Source organism: Patella vulgata, chromosome 6, assembly GCF_932274485.2.
Source record: "Patella vulgata chromosome 6, xgPatVulg1.2, whole genome shotgun sequence".
Taxonomy (NCBI): Eukaryota; Metazoa; Mollusca; class Gastropoda; family Patellidae; genus Patella; species Patella vulgata.
The window spans coordinates 68,795,646-68,822,785 of record NC_065884.2 but is presented as its reverse complement, the minus strand read 5'-3'; the positions used below and the strand labels follow the sequence as shown (position 1 = coordinate 68,822,785).

Sequence of the window (27,140 nt, the reverse complement as noted above, 5' to 3'; positions counted from 1 at the left end):
TAGCGTATAAGGGATATCTTGAATAACTAAATGCTATCTCCTAGTTTGACATTGCAATAAAAACCCCTTTTTTTTGCAATAGCGTATAAGGGATATCTTGCTACCACAATGTCCTCTCTATCATGGACCTCTTGCGCAATAACTAAATGATATGTCCTAGTTAGCGCGTTTAGGTCACTCTAGAGATATCTATATATGTGAAAGGTATATTTTATATGTGTATATCGTGTATATGTATCACGCAGAACTATATTCCCCGTGAATGCGAATGTATCACACAGAATTATAACGAAACTATCTTTCCCGTGAATGGGAAGTGGTATCAGACCACCCAGAAAGAGTAAGCGTTATCTGTCTGGCGAATATAAGAGTAACAGGTTGGTTTCATGAATATTGAATTTATTTATTTTGATTATTTTATAATATTTATTTTGTTGACATTAAACCTCTGCTTTTGTGAGAGTGCCGCGATGGTTCAATGGGTAGGTCTCGGGTTCGGTCCATGTGTTGGCCGAGAAAGTTCCTCGCCGTGATGATCTTCTGGCGTGATTTTCTCCTGTCAGAGAACCCTTGCCAGATGGAATGTCCCTTATCGAAAGCCCCATTAAATTTCATTTGTGATGACTATCCTTCGTCACGTCACCAAATCTCAAATGTGCCACTACGGTGTCAAACTATCCTGCAACATGTCTGCGAACTATGGACTATCGTCATAGGCTTCCGAATAACGAATGTGACACTAAATTATAAATCATGCGCCACTGCTGTTAGACATAATCCTGCGTCTTTACTCCGGACTAGGGGGGGTGGGGGGTGGTTGGATGGCCGAATGGTTAGCACGCGCGCGTTGTATCATACGGTCTGTCATTGAGTCAACTGGCGGGGTTTCGATTCCCCGGTTGTAGGTGACAAGGAGTAGGGTTGCCTGTCCAACCTCGTGGGTTTTCTCCGGGTCCTCCGGTTTCCTCCCACTGCTAAAGACCCCTACGCGCAAGCGAATATTTGAAATAAAATTGAACCATGTGTTAGTCCCGAAATCACCTAGTTTGTGTCGAGTGGACGTTAAACCCCATTTCTCTCTCTCTCTCTCCGGACTGTATTTCACGTTGTGTATTTTTTTTAATAGCTAAAACTCTTGAATTCTGTATTTTCCTAAAATCATCTGTATATATAACAGTTATGATATCGGAGAATCGGAGGCGTGGTAATAGTCAATTGGGCATTGTGGCGCAAAAAACCCCTAAAAAGCTCGATTCCAGCGCAAAAATCACCATAAGCTTAAACAAATTGAAATTTGAAAGTTGGAATGAATACGAAATATATGACAACTGACAATTTACCAATTAGAAAATACAATGATACGATACGAAAAATATCACGATTTCGATTTCTGGTGCAAAATTACAAAAGAAGTGGCGCAAAAGTCACTGTGGCAGTGACGCATGCGTATATTTACCCATCATTATCACCCTGTCATTATAAAGCCTTACATATAAAAGTGCCCGTTATAATATCTAAGACAAGGAGTAAGGTCGCCTGTCCAACCTCGTGGGTATTCTCCGGGTCGTCCGGATTCCTCCCACTGCTAAAGACTCCTAAGCGCAAGCGAATTATTGAAATAAAATTGAACCATGTGTTAGTCCCGAAACAACAAAACGGAAAGGGGGTTAACGTCCTACTTTTCTGCACCGACTGGGCTATTGAAGACGACCCATACGATGTGCTATTATCAATGATTCTTTACGTGTACGCCAATATGTATACATGACGTCGGTTTGTCATACCATCCGAATGACTAGACGCTGTCCTTCTTGTTCTTCTTAGTGTTTAACGTCCGCTTCCACTGAAGGTCATATCGCAGACAAGTCTTATTATTTTTTATTATCTTAGCGCACGCGCAACGGTCTTTCCTGTGGGAGGAAACCGGAGTACCCGGAGTAAACCCACGAGGATGAGAAGGCACCCCTATCTCCAGGCCACATAGGCTCACACCAGGAATCGAAGCCACAGCCGCAGTGCCAGAGGTGACCGGCCAGCTAGAGGTCGAAGGGCGGCACTCTAGACCACTAGGCCATCCCACCCCCCACTCTGCCCTTGCCAGGCTTTCGCTCTTGGACTACTGACAAGGGGAAACCACGCTGCTCTAATCAAAAACAAACTCGTTAATAGTAAACATTGCTTGTAATCAAATGTAGAAATGATGATTGGTATAGGCTGAAACATTCATGTCCTATATCCTGACCCGCCGTTTAATATGGTGATCCATTTTAGCCATAACATCTGCATTATAGATATGCGCAAATATTTAAAATACATTTGGGGAGTTGGATGGCCGAATGGTTACAAGAAAAAAAAAAACAGCGCGTGCGCGTTGTATCACAAGATCTGTCATCGAGTCAACTGGCGTGGTTTCGATTCCCCGGTTGTACGTAATAAGGAGTATGGTCGCCTGTCCAACCTCGTGGGTTTTCTCCGTGCCCTTCCGTTTCTTCCCACTACTAAAGACCCCTACCCGCAAGCGAATTATTTATTATTTGAGAAATAATATTTTTGAAAATTATATTACCCTGCAGCTATCATGCCCACCTTCCGGTTATTACGTCATCATGGACACCTGTCAAAGTTAGTGCGGTACAGATATAATTCTACATCCGCTGCTACACAGCTGTCTGATATCAACACCACCAACCCTAAACCATTTAAAGATATACCAGCACCCACAGGAATATACAGCATACCAAAAATTGGTCCCTTGTTTTTATTTAAACCATTTTGTAAGTATAAATTACAGTTAGTTTTTGTCTTTTCGTTACGGTTGTGAAATAAATGTGCATCAAATATACACATGGCAGGCGCGGATCCAGGGGAGGGGGGGGGGCGAACATTTTTTTGCCCCATATATTCTCGCGGAAAGGAGAAATAAAAAATACTTAAAAATGGTAGTGATCCCCGTCGTAATTTACTCCGAAACGAGCCGGTTGGTGACTTGGTTGATTGCCCGTCAGTCCGCCCACCGAGGGCCGGGATTCGCACTCCTAAGTGGGGGCAGTACGCCCCCCCCACACACTTTCTGATAATCCTGGATCCGCCCCTGCATGGACCCCCCAGTGATTAAGTGAAAGGTTTCTCAGATAAATACACCGTACCGTAAACATGGGGGCGGCTGTATGGGGAAAAATACAAATGTACCGTATACAGGGGGCGGCTGTATGGGTATATATACAAATCTACTGTATACGTGGGGGCGGCTGTATGGGTAAACATACAGTTGTACCGTATACATGGGGGCGGCTGTATGAGTAAACAAACAAATGAACTACTGTTTTTCTGTTGGCCCATGTACCTGCAATCTAATTAAAACACTGATCCTATTACGTTTTGTTTTTATAGTCCAAAATTTCGTTTCACTTGTCTATACGAAACTAGAATTTGGAAGAGTTGTTATATGACCCGCGTTCCTATTGATGTGAGAGATTAGCCAATAAAACGGTCTGTTACGGCGAGTTTTTGGATTGAGTTGCATGGAACTGTGGGTAACCCACTAGAAACATCGACGCTGATTGGTTAATCAATTGTCTAACGTTATAGGGTCAAAGGCCGCTGGTATGACCCCTGACGCATTTTAATGAGACTGATGTACCTGTAGCCTTAATCCAGCTCAGGATGCAGTAATGATACTTTATTTGAATAATTAATTAATTTGAATGTCATTTAGTAATTGAATTGGAAATACACAGGCCACAGTTAAACATACATTATGACGTCACATTAATAATGACGTCATTGTATTAATCATATTAAACATACATTATGCAAGAGCTAAATCTGTCTATTGCAGGTCTTTCTTTAGACCTGAAATGTTTTCTAAATTATTAATTAGACATGAATTAACTTATCTAGACCATAATCAACTCTCGATGTAACCGCTAGCCTGCGATATTTACTGGATTAGGATCCGATTTGCTGCTCAACTATCATTCATGATTTAATCATGAAATGGATAATCGAGACTTTAGTTATGATGATCGAGGCTAGCCCGGAAAATGCAATTTTCTCGGTTCAGAGTGGATCAATTTTACTAAAATTTTCAGCAAATCACCCTCACGTTATCTAGTTTTTATACGTCCACATTCATAATGTGAACGTATTATGCCGTCGCCCCTGTCTGTGTGTGTGTGTGTGTGTATGTATGTATGTGTGTGTGTGTGTGTGTGTGTGTGTGTGTGTGTGTGTGTCTGTGGTTCGCCTACAGGGCGCAATTCTTCATGGATTTTCTTCAAACTTGGTATACTTATTCCTTATACCCCAAGGAAGATCCCTATTGTTTTTGGTGCATGCCCGACCCCCCGGGGCAGAGCCACGCCCATTTCTAGTATTTGTTTGTTTGTCGTCTACAGGCCACATTTCTTAACTAATAATCTTGAAACTTTGCATACACATTCTTTGTACCCTAAGGAACATCCCTATCGTTTGGGGTGCATGCCCAACCCCCAGGGGCAGAGCCACGCCCATTTTCTTTTCGTGTGTCTTTGTGTCGCCTACAGGGCGCAATTCTTACTGGATTTTCTTCAAACTTGGTATACTTATTCCTTATACCCCAAGGAAGATCCCTATTGTTTTTGGTGCATGCCCGACCCCCAGGGGCAGAGCCACGCCCATTTCTAGTATTTGTTTGTTTGTCGTCTACAGGCCACATTTCTTAACTTATAATCTTGCATACACATTCTTTGTACCCTAAGGAACATCCCTATCGTTTGGGGTACATGCCCAACCCCCAGGGGCAGAGCCACGCCCATTTCCCATTTTCTTTTCGTGTGTCTTTGTGTCGCCTACAGGGCGCAATTCTTACTGGATTTTCTTCAAACTTGGTATACTTATTCCTTATACCCCAAGGAAGATCCCTATTGTTTTTGGTGCATGCCCGACCCCCAGGGGCAGAGCCACGCCCATTTCTAGTATTTGTTTGTTTGTCGTCTACAGGCCACATTTCTTAACTTATAATCTTGCATACACATTCTTTGTACCCTAAGGAACATCCCTATCGTTTGGGGTACATGCCCAACCCCCAGGGGCAGAGCCACACTTTATATACTTATTCTTTGTACCCTAAGGAACATTCCTATCATTTGGAACATCCTTATCATTTGGAGTAGGCCCTACATGCCCAACCCCCAGGGGCAGAGCCATGCCAATTTTCTTTTTGTGTGTCGCCTACAGGCCACAATTCTAAATCGATCATCTTGAAACTTAAAATACATATTCCTTATACCCTGAGGTTGGTCCCTTTTCTTTTGTTTGTATTTGTTTGTCGTCTACAGACCGCATTTCTTAATGTATCATTTTGAATCTTTGCATACTTATATTTTGTACCCTAAGGAACATCCCTATCGTTTTGGGTGCATGCCCAACCCCCAGGGGCAGAGCCACGCCTATTTTCTTTTTGTGTGTCGCCTACAGGCCACAATTCTTAAGTGATCAACTTGAATCTTTACATACTTATTCCTTATACCCTTAGGATGATCCCTATTGTTTTGGTGCATGCCCGATCCCCAGGGGTAGAGCCACGTCCATTTCTTGTATTTGTTTGTTTTTCGTCTACTGGCCGCATTTCTTAACATATCATCTCGAAACTTTGCATACTTATTATTTGTACCCTAAGGAACATCTCTATCGTTTGGGGTGCATGCCCAATCCCCAGGGGCAGTATTTTTGTGTGTCGCCTACGATCCACACTTTTTAATCAATCGTCTTGAAAAAATTTCATATGAATTCCTTATACCCTAAGGACAATCCCTATTGTTTTGGTGCATGCCTGACCCCCCAGTGGCAGAGCCACGCCCATTTCTTGTATTTATTTGTTTGTTGTCTACAGACTGCATTTCTTAACCTATCACCTTGAAACTTTGCATACTTATTCCTTCTATCCTAAGGAACATTGTTTGTGGTAAATGCCCAGCCCCCAGGGATAGAGCCACGCCCATTTTCTTTTTGTGTGTCTGTATGTCACTTACAGCCTGCAATGCTTAATCGATCGTCTTGAAAACCTTTTTACACTTATTCCTTATACCCCAAGGCTGACCTCTATTATTTTTGGTGCATGCCCGGCCCCCTGGGACAGAGCCACGCCCAATGTTTCTGCGCCTTTTGAGTCGCCAACTGCCTGCAATTCTTAACAGATCCTTTTGAAAATTTGCATACCTATTCCTTATACCCTAAGGATGCCCCCTGTTGTTTTTTGGTGATTGCCCAACCTCCAGGGGCAGAGCCACAACCATTTTTTCTTTGTCTCTGTGAGTTGCCTACAGGCCACGATTCTTAATGGATTGTCTTTGTACTTGGGATATGTATTCCTTATAGCCTAAGGACGACAACTGCATGTCCCGACCCCCAGGGGCAGAGCCACGCCCAATTTTTGTGTTTATCGTTTACAGGCCGGAATTCTGAATGGATCAACTTGGTACTTGGTATATGTATGCCTTATAGCCTAAGGGCGTCAACTATTGATTTTGGTGAATGCCCCGACCCTCAGGGACAGAGCCACGCCCAATTTTTGCCTTTAGCTTCCGAAGGCCACAATTCTGAATGGATTATCTTGGAACTCGGTATACTTATTCCTTATACCCTAAGGACGGCAACTGTTTATTTTGATGCTTGTCCCGACCTCCTGGGGCAGTGTCACACCCTCATTTTTTGTTAGTATTTTGTCTTTAAATTTGGCTCTGATCATATTACAGCCATTTCATATTTCATTCTCTTCATTTTAAAAAGTACCATATCAATCAAAGCTGGAATGTGGACGTATATTGCAGCGTTAGCGATGCTCTCGTTAACTATTATAGTGATAACTGCCAGCTCTTTATCTAATCTCCCATAATGTATTTTTAATGTTTATAGCCACGTCCAGGCTATAATAGTTCAAAAATAGATAATACTATATTGGCTAATTCAATCAAATTACTTTTATTCCGAGTGATGTTATAGGTGTTTGAAGTTTTGACAATGAATTGCTTATTGTAAACTGCCATTGCCATGCTACTGGTTGATAAAGGCTAGAGAAGTCTAGTCGAGACATCACACAAAATAAACAGTAGAAGTGTCATATGTGTTGCGGGGTTGGATGGCCGAATGGTTAGCACGTGCGCGCTGTATCACAAGGCCTGTCATTGAGTGGTTTCGAATCCCCGGTTGTACGTGACAAGGAGTAGGGTCGCCTGTCCAACCTCGTGGGTTTTCTCCGGGTCCTCCGGTTTCCTTCCACTGCTAAAGACTCCTACGCGCAAGCGAATTATTGAAATAAAATTAAACCATATGTTAGTCCCGAAATGACAGTCAGCCCCTCTCTCTCTCTCTCTCCCTCTCCCTCTCTCATGTGTGTCTTTATTATTTTCTTACAGCTAAATATAATGTATTTAATATTCATGAGTTACTGGACCGTTTATGTGATAAATACGGATCTATAATGAGACTTGGAGATGCCTTGGTATTCACCAGTAATCCTAAAGATATAGAATTCGTCTATAAAAATGAGGGGAAATACCCTGTGAGACCAGGATTAGATATTTTGGAAGTCTATCTGGAAAGAACAAAAAAGGAAAAGGGCCTTGGAGTGCTGTAAGCAGTATTTTATTGTTTATCTATCTATTTTATACTAATATTTGTGACTGTCGTTTGTCTGTCTGTTTGTCTGTCTGTTCGGGGTTGGCGGCTACACTAGGTCTGCCCCGAGTCTGAAATTTGGGGTATAGGGGTAGCTCGGACCGGGGAGTAACATAGGTCAGGTGGCGTTAGTCTACCACTTCCGGTGTCGGGGTTATGACCCCCGAGCGAAGCCGGGCATTCTTCTAGTGTAGTATAAATCTGCCCATTGTAGGTCTTTCTTTACATCTAAATTTTAAAAAGACATTAATTAACTTATCCAGACCATAATCAGCTCTCGATGCCATCGTTAGCCCGCGATAGTTAGTGGATTTCAATACATTTTGTGTTGGATAATATAACGTAAAACTGGATAGTCGAGACTTCTAATACGATAATATAACGTAAAACTGGATAGTCGAGACTCCTAATACAAGTATTTATTGCGATATATAAATTTGGATGTTATATTATAACTGTTATCCAGTTCTTATATTTCAAAGGGTGGGTAATTGTCTTTCAATTTACAGGAATGGTGAAAAATGGGCGAAACTGCGTCACAGTATTCAAAAAGTAACAGTACGGCCAAAATCCGCTCTTCATTACATTGAGAGTCAATCAGGTGTCGCACAGGATTTGATTCATCAATTGCGATCCATAAAACCTGAAGATCTGCGAGAAATGTTGTTTATATACGCCACTGAAAGTAAGTAAGTAGTAGTGGGAGGGGGCTGGGTAGGACCCTCGAAACAACTGGTTACTGTAGGCTCCCACCACCGCGAAGAATACTTAACGAGAAAACGAAACTAACTTGATTCATCTTTCCCACATCCCATTCTCCTCGATTTAGGCCATAATATTTTTGTAGTGGATCCGCAGTTGAATTTAATCAACTTCGTCCGACCCCAGTCTACCCCTTAGTAGTAGAACAGCATTCCCGCGGCAAAAGTTATCACTATACCATTACCCATCGCTGTGCAGTCGTTCGTCACGTGGTGTTACCATCCCCTAGGCTTTGTGTCTGCCTCGAACTAGAGGCATCATGCACCGTTGACTGTACTGACGTTCGTCACGTGGTATTATCATCTCATGGGCCTGGCGTTAGCCTCGACCTAGAGACATCATGCACCGTTGGCTGTGCATACGTTCGTCACGTGGTGTTACCATCCCCTGGGCTTTGTGTCAGCCTCGACCTAGAGACATCATGCACCGTTGACTGTACTGACGTTCGTCACATGGTATTATCATCTCATGGGCCTGGCGTTAGCCTCGACCCAGAGACATCATGCACCGTTGTCTGTGCATACGTTCGTCACGTGGTGTTACCATCCCCTGGGCTTTGTGTCAGCCTCGACCTAGAGACATCATGCACCGTTGACTGTACTGACGTTCGTCACATGGCATTATCATCTCATGGGCCTGGCGTTAGCCTCGACCTAGAGACAAATTAACTGTCACTAGGTTCACGTGGTGTCATGATCTCCTGTTCCTGGTGTCAGCCTCGAACTAGCATAAAACATTACTATGTTGAATTTGGTCACGTGGTGTTATCATGTCGCGGGCCCCGTGTCAGCTAAATGAATATTAATACGCTCTCCAACATATTTTAATTCGTAATGTCTTTGCTGTTGTGGAGACGCATGGCTCGGTTAATACGCTGGCTCGCTAACCAACATGTTCCTCGGGATTTTCAGGCGTGGCTTCCCCTTCTCAGGAAGTGTCCAAAAGAAACCCCCAGTTCCCGTGTAGACATGGGCATGCACGTAAAAATACCTGACAGTTGGAATTCATAGGACGAGAGGGGTTCACTAGTCCGCCGCTATAAGAAATACTATAAATATGGGTATCAAAAAACCTAATCCGAACCCTAACCCTAATCCTAATAATAGATATCGGTGGACTAATGAACCTTAACCCCTAATAATAGATATCGGTGGACTAATGAACCTTAACCCCTAATAATAGATATCGGTGGACTAATGAACCTTAACCCCTAATAATAAATATCGGTGAACTAATGAACCCGCGGACTAGTAAGCATTCGCCCATAGGGCCAATGTTGGTGCAAACGTTTTCTCATTGCACACTGTATGGCGTATGCCCGTCTTCATTAGTCCAGGTGGTGCACACTGTATGGCGTATGTCCGTCGCCATTAGCCCAGGTGGTTCACACTGTATGACGTATGTCCGTCGCCATTAGCCCAGGTGGTGCACACTGCATGACGTATGTCCGTCGTCATTAGCCCAGGTGGTGCACACTGTATGGCGTTTGCCCGTCTTCATTAGCCCCGGTGGTGCACACTGTATGACGTATGCCCGTCGTCATTAGCCCAGGTGGTGCACACTGTATTACGTATGCCCGTCGTCATTAGCCGTGGCGGTGCACAGTGTATGCTTGTCTTCCTCACCCGAGTCGGTGCACACAAGTAAGACGTAAACACCCTATTTTATTTGTAGGTATAGCTGTGGTGTGTTTTAACAAGAGACTTGGTATTTTAGGAGAACACGTGACCGAGGAAGTTAAAGAATACCTTGAGAATAGCAAATTATTCTTAAAACTTTCTAATCATGGACTTATTGGATTTCCATTTTACAAGTATTTTGAGACACCAACATACAAGAAATTCAGGGATGCAACAGATAAAGCTTATGGGTAAAATAATTCATAATTATAAAAAGATGGGGAGAGAGAGAGAGAGAGAGCGAGAGAGAGAGAGAGAGCGAAAGAGAGAGGGGGGGTTAACGTCTACTCGACACAATCTAGGCCATTTCGGGACTAAAACATGGTTCTATTTTATTTCAATAATTTTCTTGGGTGTAGGGGTCTTTTGCAGTGGGAGAAAACTTGAGGACCCAGAGGAAACCCACGAGGTTGGACAGGCGACCGAGGAGTCGAAACCACGTCAGTTGACTGAATGACAGACCTTACGATACAGCTAGCGCGCACGTGCTAACCATTCGGCCATTCAACCCCCTATAAATATATAGTGAACAACAAGTATTAAATTCGTATTGAACCACCCAGCCACCCCTCTCCACCCACGGTGCCGATGGCCCCTAGGGAAGAAGAATAATACCCTGTTATATGAGTTGGCATTATACTAGGAGACTCTAGATTATTCACGGGCGCTTTTCAAATGGAAAACTACATTCACAAAAATATTAAGAGCTGATATTAAGTATTGTAATACTGTGTGTTTCCGCGAGACGACCAGGCAAAATGCGTTTGCATAAATATAAACGCGAGAGACTATAGGCATAATATTTAAGGTTAGTAAATGGGATATTTTGACATCAGTTGTCCATTTTAGATTCTTTAAAGACGAGACAGTCCTGTTGCATATTATTAAACATACATTATGACGTCATATTAATAATGACGTCATTGTATTAATCATATTAAACATACATTATGCAAGAGCTAAATCTGCCTGTTGCAGCTCTTTCTTTAGGCCTGCAATGTTAACATAATTATTTATTAGACATTAATTAACTTATCCAGACCATAATCAACTCTCATTGACATCCCTAGTCTGCGATGTTTATTGGATTAGATTCCGATTTGCTGTTCGACTACCATTCTTAATTAAATCATGAAATAAATAATTAAGACTATGTTTTTTATCCTACAGACTTTAGTAATGATGATCGCGGCTAGACCTAAAATTCAATCGCTAAAATCTCGGTTCATAGTGGATCAATTTGACTGAAATTTTCAGCAAATTCCCTTTACAGTATGTAGTTTTTATACGCCCACATTTTCATGTGGACGTATATTGTCGTCGCCCCTGTCCGTCCGTCCGTCCGGACGTCCGCCCGTCCACAATTGTTTGTGAACAGTCTACAGGCCACAATTTTTATCCGATTTCAATGAAACTTGAAATATAGGTTTATCACCCTAAGATCACGGTTCTTTTCGATATTGGCATCTATCGGACCGTAACTTCATGGATTATGTCCCCTGATTGTACGAAAAATCACGTTTTTGGCTTGTGAACACTGTAGAGGTCACAATTTTTATCCAATGTTGTTGAAACTTGAAATGTAAGTTTATAACCCAAGGATCTCGGTTCCTTTCGATATTCGCGCATATCGAACCGTAACTTTCTGAATTATGGCCCCTGATTGTACGTAAAAACGCGTTTTTTGGCTTGTGGACCCTATAGAGGTCATAATTTTTATCCGATTTAAAAAACCGTATTATTATATTACCGTTAAACCCTAAGGACGGTTGAGTTCGAATTTCGTGAAAATCGGTCCAAAACTGACAGACAAAATGGCCGCCGTTCGTTCTCAAACAGCGTAAAAATATGGTATATCAAGGTTATGGACCCTATAGAGGTCACAATTTTTATCCGATTTTGTTGAAGCTTGAAATGTAAGTTTATAACTCAAAGATCTTGGTTTCTTTCGATATTTGCGCATATCGAATTGTAATTTCCTGAATTATGGCCCTTGATTGTAGGAAAAATCACTTTCGTTTTAGCTTGTTTTCTATCCATCTCTTGAAAATGTGGGCGTATCCTGCCTGGCAGCCGCTGGTTAACTATTACAGTGGGAACTACCAGCTCTTTATCTAATCTCTCATAATGTATCTTTAATAAAACATTCCATAAATAGTTTGTAGTGCATTTTAGATTCGGTAAAGTTCAGATCGAAGAATCACTTGAAAAAGCACTTCAAATGAAGAAAGATGGTACTTGGAATCCAGACGACTCAAATTTATTGATGACGATGTTAGCAGACGACAGACTTTCTGTTAACCAAATTAGTAGTATGGTTCTTGATTTGCTGGTTGCTGGCACAGATTCGGTAAGCTTAGAATTATACAACATTAATAACTGTTATAAATAACTATTACACAACATTAATAACTATTATACAACATTAATAACTATTATGCAACATTAATAACTATTATACAACATGAATAACTATTATAAATTATACAACATTTATATAAAATTATAATTTATAACTATTATATGAAAACCTATCTGCTAAGAATTCCAAATACAGTGCACTCTGTCACATCCGACATCGTACGGGATCGTTACAATATGTCGGATTACACAGAGTGTCGGAATATGACTGTCGGAGTGTCGGAATATGACTTTTTCAGTTAGTTGAGTGATTTTACAAAGATCACTGAATAGTTGGGGAGTCGCCGTCGCTCAGTATGAACGAAGCGCTGACTTGCTAACCTGGAGGCCCTACCGTGCTCGATACCAACTAGGGGGTTTCCACTGTGGTCCCCTCTTGTATGTGATGCAGGGCGGAGTGCGTGGCAAGGCACAATGTGTAGTAGCCCAGATGGTCCCGTGTACATATAATTGGCGTGTAGATAAAGGAATCCTTGGCAGTTGGAATTCTAATTACGAATAGGCCTTAGCGCTGCTGTCCGGGTAAAAAATTGTCCCATAACACATTGTATGGCTTCCATAAAGAACGTTCAGACAAAAGTAGAATGGTCGGCACACTGGTTAAGCGAGACTAATTTCAAAACAAGGGTGCGTAACCTGTATTTTACTCAAAAGTGTCTGGATGTTATGGACGAAACTTGGAACCAGTTTCAGTCTATTATTTATAGATGATTAAATGGTCATAACTTATTAGGTACAACATGATCGTTTATTTAGTGACTATAATTGTGTGAAACTGATTTAAGGCTTGGTGTATATATAAATATTGTGGTGTAATTGTCGAGATATTTGGAGATATTTATTTATGGTGGGTCACCCTAACAAAAGTAATTACCTTTATTTCAGACGGCCAAGACCCTTGAACTATTTTTGGATTGTTTGTCACGTCATCCAGACGTTCAGGAAACTCTGTTCCAGGAGATATTAGAACATATGGGTCGTCATGGTGATTTGACAGCAGATAATTTACCCAAAATGAAATATCTTGCAGCTTGTTTAAAGGAATCGTTTAGGTAAAAATACCTGTTATTATAATTACAATACCTGTTAATATCATTACAATACCTGTTATTATCATTACCATACCTGTTATTATCATTACAATACCTGTTATTATCATTACAATACCTGTTATTATCATTACAATACCTGTTAGCATTACAATACATGTTATTGTCATTACAATACCTGTTATTATCATTACAATACCTGTTATTATCATTACAATACCTGTTATTAACATTACAATACCTGTTATTATAATTACCATACCTCTTACTATTATTATCATTACAATACCTGTTACTATTATTACAATACCTGTTACTATCATTACAATATACAACTGGCGGTAGTGTTTTCTTTGATATGCATAGAAGTTATATCTCATATCAAACTGTCATGACGTAATCATGGGTTAATATTCGGTTTATATCAACCTCTTCATAGCAACCTGTCATGACGTCATCCCAGGTTGCTGTATCCGGTTGATATCAACCGCTGATAAAGTTGATGATCGAAATAATACAAAGAACACAGAAATCAATTTTTATTCTTTTGACAATTAAAAGTACAGATTGTAGCATTCAGCACCGAAACAGACGGCGTACTTATCGGCATATTTAGATCTGTTATCAATGTCTAAGATATCTTTTAAAATTTTCTTTTCGTTAACATTTCGATTATGTTTCCATACACTCCAAGACTTATAGCCCAAGAGTTCCTTTGTAAAGTATTTTGGGGACGGTCCACTTAACACAGTCGGTCAACGTTCAACGTTCACTGTCAGAATTATCTGAATAGATTGCCATTAGATGCAAATTTGTCTTTTGATAGGCAGCTAGTAGATACCCGTCGGAATATGCATTCACAACTATTTAACGTTTAATCTGTTGGCTAAAAAGGATTGATTATTCGTCTGATAACGTATTACTATCGATTTTTGTTTTTCTTTAAATTCAATTGATCCTATAGTCAGGCCTGGAAATAACTGTTTTAGATGTACCTGGCAAAATGTCAGGCATTAATAAAAGAGTACCTGACATTTTCAACTTAGTGCCGGACATTTATGAATAATATCAATAAAAACACAAATAGAATGAATTATTAGTGAGCAGAAATTCGGCCGTGTATCTGTTATCACTAGTCACATCAGTCAGTTATATAGAGGTATGACTTGTGTTTTCCTTTGGCGTTCGTCACTTCCGATTCAGGAAACCTGTATTACTCAGCTATCGTAGCAATGATCTCTGTGGTAAAATTATATTTGGAATGTGTTTAACCAGCTCTATCACATATGTGATAATGACTGGCACCAATATTGTCCTTTAAGGCGTTGTAGTGACAACTCGCGATCGATAATAGCGCGATAATAACACAACGGTGTGGGGGTTGGCTGGGTTCCGGAAATAGTTTGGAAAAATGCAAATCTGCAGATGCCATTTCCGACTATTTCGGATTCTGTCCCCAGCCCCCTCGACGCGCGCCTGCTTTATGACTTTTTAAACGAGCCGAAGGGATCAAAATCATCTTTGCTTTCAGGATAAATTATCCAGTTGCGGTAGGGAATTCAAGAATCCTTCCTAATGATATAGTGTTAAGTGGTTATACTGTACCTAAAGGGGTAAGTTACTGGCTTTATAGTGTTATACTGTACCTAAAGGGGTAAGTTACTGACGTTATAGTGTTATACTGTACCTAAAGGGGTAAGTTACTGACGTTATAGTGTTATACTGTACCTAAAGGGGTAAGTTACTGACGTTATAGTGTTATACTGTACCTAAAGGGGTAAGTTACTGGCGTTATAGTGTTATACTGTACCTAAAGGGGTAAGTTACTGACGTTATAGTGTTATACTGTACCTAAAGGGGTAAGTTACTGACGTTATAGTGTTATACTGTACCTAAAGGGGCAAGTTACTGACGTTATAGTGTTACACTGTACATAAAGGGGTTAGTTACTGATGATATACTGTATCTAAAGGGGTAAGTTACTGATGCTATACTGTATCTAAAGGGAGAGAAAGAGAGAAATGTGGTTCAACGTCCACTCGACACAAACTAGGTAATTTCGGGACTAACATATGGTTCAATTTTATTTCCATAATTCGCTTGCGCGTAGGGGTCTTTACCAGTGGGGGTAAAACCGGAGGACCATGAGAAAACCCACGAGGTTGGACAGGCGACTGTACCAAAGTGGTAAGTTACTGATGCTATACTGTATCTAAAGGGGTAAGTTACTGATGCTATACTGTATCTAAAGAGGTTGGATGGCCGAATGGTAAGCACGTGCGCGCTATATCATAAGGTCTGGCGTGGTTTCGATGCCTCGGTTGTACGTGACAAGGAGTAGGGTCGCCCGTCCAATTTCGTCGGTTTTCTCCGGGTCCTCCGATATCCTCCCACTGCTAAAGACCCCTACGCGCCGGCGAATTATTGAAATAAAATTAAACCATGTGTTAGTCCCGAAATGACCTGGTTTTGTCGCTTACCGCTGGCCTTCAGATCCATTCACACGATTGGATATTTGTTGTTTATTTCTATCAATGTCTGTGTAGTTTGTCTTGTTCGCAGTGTTGCCTTGTGTGTAGCCCCCCCCCCCCCCCATCCTGCATTTATTATTAAATCTACTTTCAGACCATGATAGGTTTACATAACCGACGATTGGTGAAGGACCCGGCATATATAAAAGATCCAACAGTTTACAGACCAGAAAGATGGTTACGAGATGAGAACGGAGTTAGAAGAGAACAGATACCTGGTATTGGTTTAATACCATTTGGTATAGGAGTTAGAAACTGTGTTGGTAGACGATTCGCTGAACAAGAAATTTACCTAGCAGTTGCTAAAGTAAGGACAAGTTAGAATTCTCATAAATTTCTAGGCCTATAGACATGGAAAGCTACGCCAACCGGTAAAGTTGTTGTAAGGGGGGAATTCGGTTTAACATTTATAGACGCTGAAACCAATAGGGGCTATAAACAATATTGATAGACCATTCGCTGAACAAGGTTAGAATTGCAGTGGGATTAAACATCCTACTGTTCTGCTCCCGACTGGGGATATGAAAACGGGCATACGTTATACAGTGTGCTATGAAGGTAAATCTGCCCGGGTAGCGGTTCAACGGGCTACTTTTATTTCGATTTCAAACTGTCATGGGTTCTTTTAGGTGAACGCCAGTGTATACATGAGACCTCGGTTTTTGCGTCCAACACGCACAGCAAGACACTGTTCCTTGTCAAGCCCCCACCCTGCACCACTGACAAGGGTAAACCCCGCCGGACAATCTTGAGGAGAGAGAGAGAGAAAAGGGTCTTAACTTGCGCGTAGGGGTCTTTAGAAGTGGGAGAAGAGCGAAGGACCTGGGAAAAAACCACAAGGTGGACATGCGACACTACTTCTGGTCGCTAAAAATCGTGGAATCGACAACATGCCCAAATGAATGAGAGAGAGAGAAATGGGATTTAACGTCCACTCGACACAGACTAGGTCATTTCGGGACTAACATATGGTTTAATTTTATTTCAAATATTCGCTTGCGCATAGGGGTCTTTAGCATTTGGAGGAAACCGGAGCACCCGGAGAAAACCCATGAGGTTGGACATGCGCCCCTACTCCTTGTCACATACAACCGGGGATTCCCAAATGAATGGATCCGTTGATCAGGGGTAAGCGTATACTGCACAGTACTGTCCCAGATGTGTAGAGATACAGACTTCGTTCAAAATTCAGGGGTGGGGTAGGGGGCGAATGATTAGCAGGTGCGCGCTGTATCATAGGTCTGTCATCGAACCAACTGGCGTGGTTCGATTTCCCGGTTGTACGTGACATGGAGTAAGGTCGCCTGTCCAACCTTGTGGATTTTCTTCTGGTCCTTTGGTTTCTCCCACGGCTACTGAACCTTACGTACAACCGATTTATTGAAATAAAATTGAACCATATGTTGGTCCCGAAATGACCTAGTTTGTGTCGAGTGGACATTACCCCAAAATTAATAAATTAAGTGTAGTGTGTTAATTAATTAAATTGATTTAGGACAACTGTTAATGTGTTTCAGATTATCCAGAATTTCAAGCTTAGTAATAAAGACACCACGGCTGCAGCTGAACGTAAGGTGACTTACACGCCCTTTTGTACCCTAATTGACCAGCCAATGATCAATTTTCAAGAGAGAACTTAGCTAACGAAAAGAAAGAAAAAAAATAGCTCGTTGTTTGTTATTCGTGAATACATAACAGCAAACTGACTCGTTGTTCGTTATTCACCAATATGAAACAGCTTGTTCGGGTACTGCTTGTTAGAATCAATTTCCCAGGACTTTGAAGTGTTAAAAAAACAACTAAGCTCACAAAACCTCACTCCAGGCGTATTCCGTATAATAAAACTGCCTTTATTATTTTATTACTTCCATATCTGGCGCATAACGAACAACGAACTAGCTCGTTGTTCGTTATTCACGAAAACAGAACAAAAAACGGGCTCGTTGTTCGTTATTGGCCAAAATGAAACAGCTCGTTATTCATGTAGAAGGACATCTTGCTAGAATCTATTTACCAAGCCTTCGAAGTGTTAAAAAACTATTAGTCTCATAAAAACCCACCCCAGCGTATTCCCTATACAAGTGCTTTTATTATATTATTAATGCCATATCTGGTGAATAACAAACAACAAATTACCGAATAACGAACAACGATCTACCTTAACGCGCCGTTCCTGTGGGGTTGATGGTATTATATATAATAGTCCTGTAGTGTTGATGGTATTATATCTGTATATCTGTAGAATTGATGGTAAAAAAAATAGGAGAGTGGTCAGTACACAGTCGCCACGCTTTATACAACCACGACTTGCTACCCTGATGAGGTTGTGGCTAACCGCGCGATCTGGCTTAGTTTTGAATTCGTGACGAGGTCGAGGCGTATGTGAGACGTGGGTATAATGGAACAAGAGCTGCTGATCTTAGAAGGTGACTTAAAGATGAACGCACTATATGTGACAGGAAGATTGTACGAATTGTGACGTCATGTAAAATACAAACTCCATCAACCGATGCGCAATTGTCTACAAAACAACCATTCTAAGTTTGTACTTTTATTGTGCATTATGAAGGTAATATAAGGGATGGACTAATTTTTCTTTTTTGCCTTGAAATTTTATTGTTCCATTTTGTTTCCTGGTAACGTAATCCACGATATTTATTAAATTAATTATCACGTGCAAGATGGCAGCCATGCGAATAAATCAATAAATTTAAACTTATACATAACTTTGATCAACTTTATTGTCACATATGTATAAAATTTGATCACCATAATGCAAGATGGCAGCTATGTGAATAAATCAATGAATTTAAACATGTACATAACTTAAATATATTTTATTGTTCCATTCTGTTTCCTGGTAACTTAATTAACCATGCTTATAAAATTTGATTATCATATGCAGGTTGTAAGCCAAGCGAACAAATGAAAATAAATAAAACAGATCTATAACTTTAATACATTCATCTTTTATTCACAAGAACATGCCATAAATATAAATTGAGAAACCTTGCATCGATTCTAGTCCCAAAATTCACTCAAAAACGACATGTAAAAAGGGGCAGGGGGAGGTGGGGGCGTAAGACCAACACCGGCAGCGAACCCAAGACACCCAGACTAGGGACCAGCGTCACTCGGCAAACCTCAGCAGATTCCAGTACCCTACATCAAGCCTCGGCTGTATGACAAAGTCCGCCATTGAAACTACTTTCAACTTCCCGGATTACCAACGGCGATGCCCATGACGACGCCTTTGAAAAATGTTTATCATACAAAGATTTCAAAGTCTGAAGCAATTGTGAGATCTTCTTTCTAAAAGCGGCAAATTTTCCTAATAAGTAAACCGGTGCCGCATCGCAATTGTATAGGCATAGGTGCATATCACTTAACGTCATACAGCCGAGACTAGATGTAGGGTACCGGAATCTGCCGAGGCTTGCCGAGTGGGACAACCGTGTTACTCTATGGGGGTGCTCGATTGTCAGCCCGGAATTGATAGAATTGCGAGAGAGAGAGAGAGAAATGGGGTTTAACGTCCACTCGACACAAACTAGGTCATTTCGGGACTAACATATGGTTTAATTTTATTTAATTAATTCGCTTGCGCGTAGGGGTCTTTAGCAGTGGGAGGAAACCGGAGGACCCGGAGAAAACCCACGAGGTTGTGATAGAATTGCAATCAAGTGATACGGAATTCAGCCCTGTCACAGTTCTGCCAGTCCCCCGACAGCTGAGGTGGTGTGAGTAGAATCGTGAAGTATTTTAAGTAACAAATATGTTTCAGCTGCCATAATTGGTTGAGATATTTTTTATGCAGTCGGCACATGCGTTGTACTCCGAAATTCTCCTTTTCAGTCGATTCACACTATTTTCGGAATTGAAAGAATTTAATTCCGGAACGTTCAATCAAGTATCCCCACTGACTTCGGAAAGAAAGAACTACATGAAATGAAGGGAGACAACTACTAATCCTCGTCTAAATGATCACAGATTACTATAGAGATCCCATTATCTTTTATGAAAGGTCTATTGGGGTACAAAAGTTACAGGTGTTCTGATTTTGGTACCCATCCGGCTTCTCAAAAGATTGCTCATTTTTCTTCACATTTTTCGAGAAGCTGAGAATATATTTGTGCATCACAATTGCCTAGGTCCCACTGGGATTTTGCCTCGGCGATGTACTGTCGATGGAAATTAATAGGTTCCGAGGAAGCTCCGGGAGCGTCAAGAGTCATGTGGAACTACTGGGAGACTTCGTGAGAATTGCAGTTTTTGCCTCGGCGATGTACTACCGATGGAAATTGATGGGCGTCGTGAACAGTTTCTCGGGGAAGCCTCGGGAGCGTCGTGAGCCATGTGGAAGCATTGGGAGACCTCAGGACAACTGCGAAATATTTCAATGCTTGCATTGTAATTGTTTCCGATGTGTTCACGACGTTTCGTCAGGAAAACAGACCTGGGAGCTGTCCATGAAGATCAACCTACAAAAATTCAACAGCCAAGCACCCGCTAAAAACATCTCGGAACGAATATTTTATTAAGGATAGGCGCCATTTTTGTTCATCAAACCGAACGCTTAAAACAACCCAAATTTTATTCCGTATGCAAGAGCCATCGTCAAAATCCATCCAAAGTCAGGTTACAAAAGAGCCCAATACCTTTCGAACTTATTATCACCGCTAACTAAATCCACTGACCCATTCATTCTTGACCACAAAGACGTTTGTAATGTAAGCTCGTCTCCTACGATGTTTGCGACTTGGTCACGGTCCCCACTCCTTACTAGACCACATTGACACACTGCATAATGAAATTAAGTTCACCGTGAAAACAGAAAGAGACAACTGACGCCCCTTTCTAGATGTCATTGTCCGAATAAACAACAAATCGCCACAATCTTCAGTTTATAGGAAACCTGCCCACACCAATCAGTATCTTCATTACAAACTGAACCACCTGTAACTAACCAAGAAAACCACGATACTTACCAACAACCGTTCCCCTCAATATTTGTGACCATCAGTGGCGCCGGAACCCGGGTACCAGGGTATACAAATGGTACCCTGCCCTTTTCTGGGATATACATGTGTACTGATGCCCTAATGATGGAAGTTTTCAACCTTTTTACTAGTCTATTCATTTTTAAATGATAGAATTGCTCATGATACGAAAATTGTGTCTCTTTAATTATCATGTATTTTAAAGGGTTTTATGTTGGAATTTAGAATGATAGAGGCGCTCTAAACAGCGTTCTCGGAATGGACAAATTTCAAAATTTTCTAGAGGCCGGGGGGAGAGCCCCCCCCCCCGCCCTATCATTTGGTACCCTGGCCCTCGCGCCGTTCTGGCGCCCCTAGTGACCACGATCTTCTTATAATGAAATCTCAATCAGGTCTTTTCATCATTTAACCTCTACCCCAAGCTGCTAATCAACACCACAATTAATTCAACCATAGCGCTATGCTGTGAGATCATAGTACACATGTACACATGGAAATAGATTAAGAACATATAGATTATTTTGATAAAGATTTAAAAGTCGAACTTTATGTTATTTTGTTATGACCAGATTGATGCGGGACTGATATTCTCCCTTTATCAGTTGAAACAAGTCGTATTCTAAACTCTATTCCCTTAAATAATCGCATAAATAAGTCCTTAATCAGTTGAAACAGATCGAATTCTAACTATATTCCCCTAAATAATCGCATAAATGTGTCCTTTATGTTCGTTATTTGTCGAAAACGAAATTCATTTGTTAATTGACGTTGGTGTCTGCTCAGATATCCACAAGAAACTGCTTGTAAATATGAATATTAATAATAACGTTTCTTCGAAAAAGAGGTTTTAAAGAAACTAAATCTCTTAACTCAATAGTTGCCATAGTATTAGAAATTAAAAACACGAATAAGAATTTAATATTGATCAATTTCAATCAATATTGATGTTGTTATCTTGCCGTGAAACTATCACTGGGTCCTAATATCCAATATTCAAGACACAATTAACATTGTATGATCAGTACACGAGTCGTGTATCCTGTGGTCAGACAACTTTAACCCTGTTTTAAAATATTCTTGTTGTCAGTGTCAACTATACTGATGTATAGATGGTATAGATTGTTTCCAGTGTCATCTGCATGATAGGAATTCGATGTTATAGGATGACGCTCTCGAAAAATTGGATCAATGGCCACCAGCAAAGTCACCTCAATTTGGACACCGGAGTCAGCTTAAGATGAATTACTAGTGGAATATTTTGCCAGAGTCAGCATGATCGGTAATTTTAGGCCCCCTTGTGCTGTATGCTTATTTCTTTCCAGAAACAAAGCTTCTTGACCCTTATGTAACGTCCAGAACGAGGTTAGACTCTTTTGATGACTTAATCCCACGTAAACGTATCAGGGTCGGGGTCGGGTGTATCTCTTACGATAATCAAAACGGAAATATCAGAAAAATAAAAATGGAATGAAATGGGGTTTAAAGTCCTACTGATCTGCTCCTAACCTGGGCTAATGAAGATGGGCATACGCCATACAGTGTGCTATGAGGGAAGTTTTGCCCGGGCAGCGGCGCTACGGCCTACTCTTATATAGAATTCCAACTGCCAAGAGATCTTTTACGTGCACGCCAATGTGTACACGGGAATCGGTTTTTCGTCCCATCCGAACGACTAGACAGCTGTCCTTGTCAGAAGTCTTAAGAAATAAATTTATTTCAATATCACTAAACTAATATGCGTATAAAGTGACAAATAATATAATGGTTATATTGATAATATACAAAATCAGGTTTCAAAAAGTGTACACGTAAACAGAATAGTTAAACATACATTATGCAAGAGCTAAATTTGCCTATTGCAGGTTGTTCTTTAGGCATTAATTAACTTATTCAGACCAATATCAACTCTAGATGTCATCGTTAGCCTCTGATATTTACTGGATTAGGATCCAATTTGCTGCTCAACTTTCATTCATGATTTAATCATGAAATGAATAATCGAGACGATGTTTTTTTTATCGTACCGACTTTAGTAATGATGATCGAGGCTAGGCCGAAAACTCAGTCGCTAAATTCTCGGTTCAGAGTGGAACAATTTGACTGATATTTTCAGCAAATTTCCTTTACATTATCTAGTTTGTAACTATTATAGTGAGAACTGTTAACTCGTTACCGAATCTCCCATAATGTATCTTTAAAATAAAACCCGATATATTTCCAGAATAAGTCATAAATTTCCTATCAAGAGAGAGAGAGAAATGGGGTTTAACGTTCACTCGACACAAACTAGGTCATTTGCATTCGATTGAGACTGCTGACTTATTTCGCGGAACATAACTGATTTGAAATAAGAGTAAAAACGGAAACCATTGAATGTATATCAGTTTATATACATTCATATTACAATATTATATGAGTTGCGACCCACTTGTGTTAATTTATAGATCCCAAATGTTAGCGGTTTAGCTCCTTTAAACTAAAATATTTTGAAAATACCGATGGTTCATTGGCTTAGCACTAAGAATACCAGCGGTTCATTGGCTTAGCACTAAGAATACCGGTAGTTCATTGGCTTAGCACTAAATCATAGCTCAAATGTTAGCTCTTGGCAAATGAAAATGCTGCATTCTTAGAATATTTTTGTTTAAGTTTCCTTGAATAAGGTCCCAAATCAATTACTATAGATTTTAATCATATCAAAATAATTTAATTTTCTGTAGACTTGATAAATAAATTTCAAAACTTAAAGATACATTATGTAAGATTTAAATAAAGATCTAGCCATTGTTGCCTTAATAGTTCGAACATAGATAATGTAACGTGAATAATGTGAAAATTTCATTCACATTATTCTATTGCGAGCGAAGATATTAGCCTTTGAAGGTTTGATAAGACGCGTGGAATAATTTCAACCACCGTACTGGTTGTTCGAAGCTAAGTCTCGTTCCTCCATTTTTAGCTTAAATCAAAATATGGCTGATGCCATCGATAGTTGATTAGGGCCTGGACAAGTTAATTAATGTCTAATTAATAATTTAGATAACATTTCAGGCCTGAAGAAAGACCTGCAATTGACAGATTTAGCTCTTGCATAATGTATATTTAAAAATTTAGAAATAAAAGCTGTGCAATGAAATACTTTTTCATTTTGAATTAGTTTTTTACCCGAAGAAATAAGAAGCACAGTTTTAACAGGTGTTACCGAAGAACACAAGTTGGAATTGGTTTGACCGTAGTATAGATTTGTATCATGATAATTGTGCCTGGTTTTCCTTTTTTAATATCTTCGCTATATTTTATACATAATTCACAGGCTCTTGAAGGGATTAAAATTTCTTACATTATCTTGTCTAGAATGCTACAATAGTTTCCCTCTATAATCAAAATAATGGAAGAAATTGGAATCCTTCAAGTCCCTGTGTGATTATTGTGCCCAGGGGCCTGTTTCACGAAATGTTAACTAAGATAAAATCCAAATTTTTCTAATTTGATTGGATAATATTAGACTGATTTTAGTGCTTAGCCAATCAAAATTGAAGTATCTACTTAAATTGGATTCGATAAACAGAGCCCAGTTTTCCTTATCCAATATCTCTTGTAAAAAGATCACATTATCCCGTTTCTAATTTAATATATTCGAACAAACATACATAGACGTATATAAAGTTTAAAACCCGTTAAAACCATCTTTGTTTTGTAACCTACTATTTAAATGTGATGTAGAAGGTAACTTGTGGTTGTATTTACCAGTATAAGGTCGTTTTGATTGTTTAGTTATTGGAGGACGTGGTTCATACATTCTTGGTAAAACTTGTGTTGCTTTCATAATACTTGGTAAAACGGGTAGTTTTATGTTCTTAGTTAACTTAGTACTCCCTTTAGCAGTGTCGTTAGTTTTAATGGATTTGATCTTTGGCAGGGTCTGGTTATTGTTTTTAGATGATGACTTGATGTTTGGACAGTTAGAACAGTTGTTTCCAGTAGCTGTTTGTAGTTCTGGCTGAGGAAGCAATTTAACTAATCTAGATTTATTCTTGTTTTCTTTGGAAGACAATTTTTGTGTATCGGCAGCGTAAGATCCGATGGATTTGATCGGTAGTTTAGTGGAAGCATGACTGTTTATTTTAGACGTGCCATGATTTGAAGAAGATCTTTGTTTTGGGTTTTTACTGTCTGGGTTCTGGTGAGTGGGTCCAATTCTGCCTATTGGTGGATGTGTTTTGTATTTTCCTAGATTGTATTTTGTATTTTCCTTTATATATGGAATATTATTAATGGTATTTTTTAGTTCAAAGACGGAGGCATCTTCTGCTGAATCTTCCATAAGGTTCTCTAGTTTTTCAATCTCATATAAAATTCTTTTAACATCATCTATACCTAGTGCATCGACGTCAAGGAAGGTGTTCTCATCGCTGCCAGACGAAACATCGCTGTCAGACGTAACATCGCTGTCAGACGTCATTACTTCATAGGTGCTCTGAGTTTCTTTTCCAATCTTGTGTTTGGTCATGGCAGGAGATCCCGCTGATGGAACAGCTCGAAGTTCTCTAGGTGGACGAGCTTCATGTGAAGATGGCGATGTGTTGCCAGTTAGTAACTCTAGCATACTTTCCTTCGCTTTTTCAACAGTATTGTCTTTGGAGACATCTGAATTCCTTTTTTGTTTTATATAACCTGGTTTTAAGATTTGACAAGTCAAATATCTATCTGTGATGTTGTATGAATGCCAGTTGCTGTCTGTCACATTAGATAAAGAATTTGTTTCCTTGTTACTGGCTCGCCATTTAGTTTTGGTTTTATTCTTTTTGACAATGTTCAATTCTTCAGGCCCGTTATCTTTGCCGTTATCTACCACGTCCTGTGTTTTACACTCGTTATTTTTCCCATTGGTGTTATCTAATATACCTTTGCCTTCATTTAATTTGATACTTGGTTTGTCCGTTTTAACGACCGAACACTCTGTCAAATATCTTTTATGAACGTCCATAGTGTAGAATATTGGCCCCTTATTCTTGTTGATGTTACAGCCCTCTTCCTTGTTCGCATCATTGGTGTTCCGTTTTATATTTCTATCCAGATCTTTACAACTTTCACGCTTCTCCAGTTCTTTGGTTTTGCGATCAGCGTTAATCCAGGGCCTTCCTGTCTAGGTTCCGCTTTTATCATTTTGATCATCAGAGCGGGGTCCTATTATGGCCTCAAGTCGCTTGTCTACCTGCGCCTTTACAGCAGGATCTAATAATGGACTACCATCATGTACCTTCTTCCCATAACAAAATTTAACTCTTTTCTCGGTCTTGAACTGTTATGAATCCATTTTCTCCTTTATATTTGGAACATTCTAAGAGTTTCCTGAAGAATTCAGTTTCTTTATCAGTTTTCTCTACTCTACCTTGTAGGATTCCATTTCTCTTCATGCAATCGTCGTATTTTGAATGGAGGTTGTTGTTGTCGCTGAAAGATTGAATGACGAGGTATATTAAAACTACTATAAAATACACTGAACATTTTTGGAGGGAGGGAGAGAGAGAGAGAGAGAGAGAGATGGTTTAACGTCCACTCGACACAAACTATGTCATTTCGGGACTAACACTTAGTTCAATTTTATTTCAATAATTCGCTTGCGCGTAGGGTCTTTAGCAGTGGGAGGAAACCGGAGGACCCGGAGAAAACCCACGTGGTTGGACAGGCGACCCTACTCCTTGTCACGTACAACCGGGGAAAACATTTTTGGAAGCATCTAGAAAACTATATTATAGAATTCTTCAGTTTACTTTACTCTAAAATTAAAACAAATTTATATCAACTTTCGATTTTAAAATATTTTTCGGGGGGCTTCTAAAAATTAACTTATTATGTAAAGGAAATTAAACGAGCTGCGGTATTTTGAGAAACTTGGAGACGTTTTAAACGAGATTTTGGAGCTCCCGCTAGCAGCCCATTTGCATAATCCAGTTTAGATTACTCTAAGGTTGACACTACGTCTGCGCAAATGTTGTCACTCAAATATTTTCGTATTTGAGATATAGGTTTCATCCGCAT

At 40.1% G+C, this 27,140-nt stretch overlaps 1 protein-coding gene across 1 annotated transcript; it reads left to right on the top strand.

Annotated features, from left to right (window-relative positions):
* Positions 1-135: 135 nt before the first annotated feature.
* LOC126824043 (probable cytochrome P450 12a5, mitochondrial) lies at positions 136-19,039 on the top strand. Its single transcript, XM_050553198.2, has 10 exons — positions 136-377; positions 2,574-2,774; positions 7,395-7,611; positions 8,166-8,341; positions 10,093-10,288; positions 12,273-12,447; positions 13,404-13,570; positions 15,099-15,180; positions 16,193-16,405; positions 17,616-19,039. Exons 2-10 carry the CDS (start codon positions 2,579-2,581, stop codon positions 17,736-17,738), a joined length of 1,545 nt encoding a protein of 514 aa, XP_050409155.1. The 5' UTR covers positions 136-377; positions 2,574-2,578; the 3' UTR covers positions 17,739-19,039.
* Positions 19,040-27,140: the final 8,101 nt, after the last annotated feature.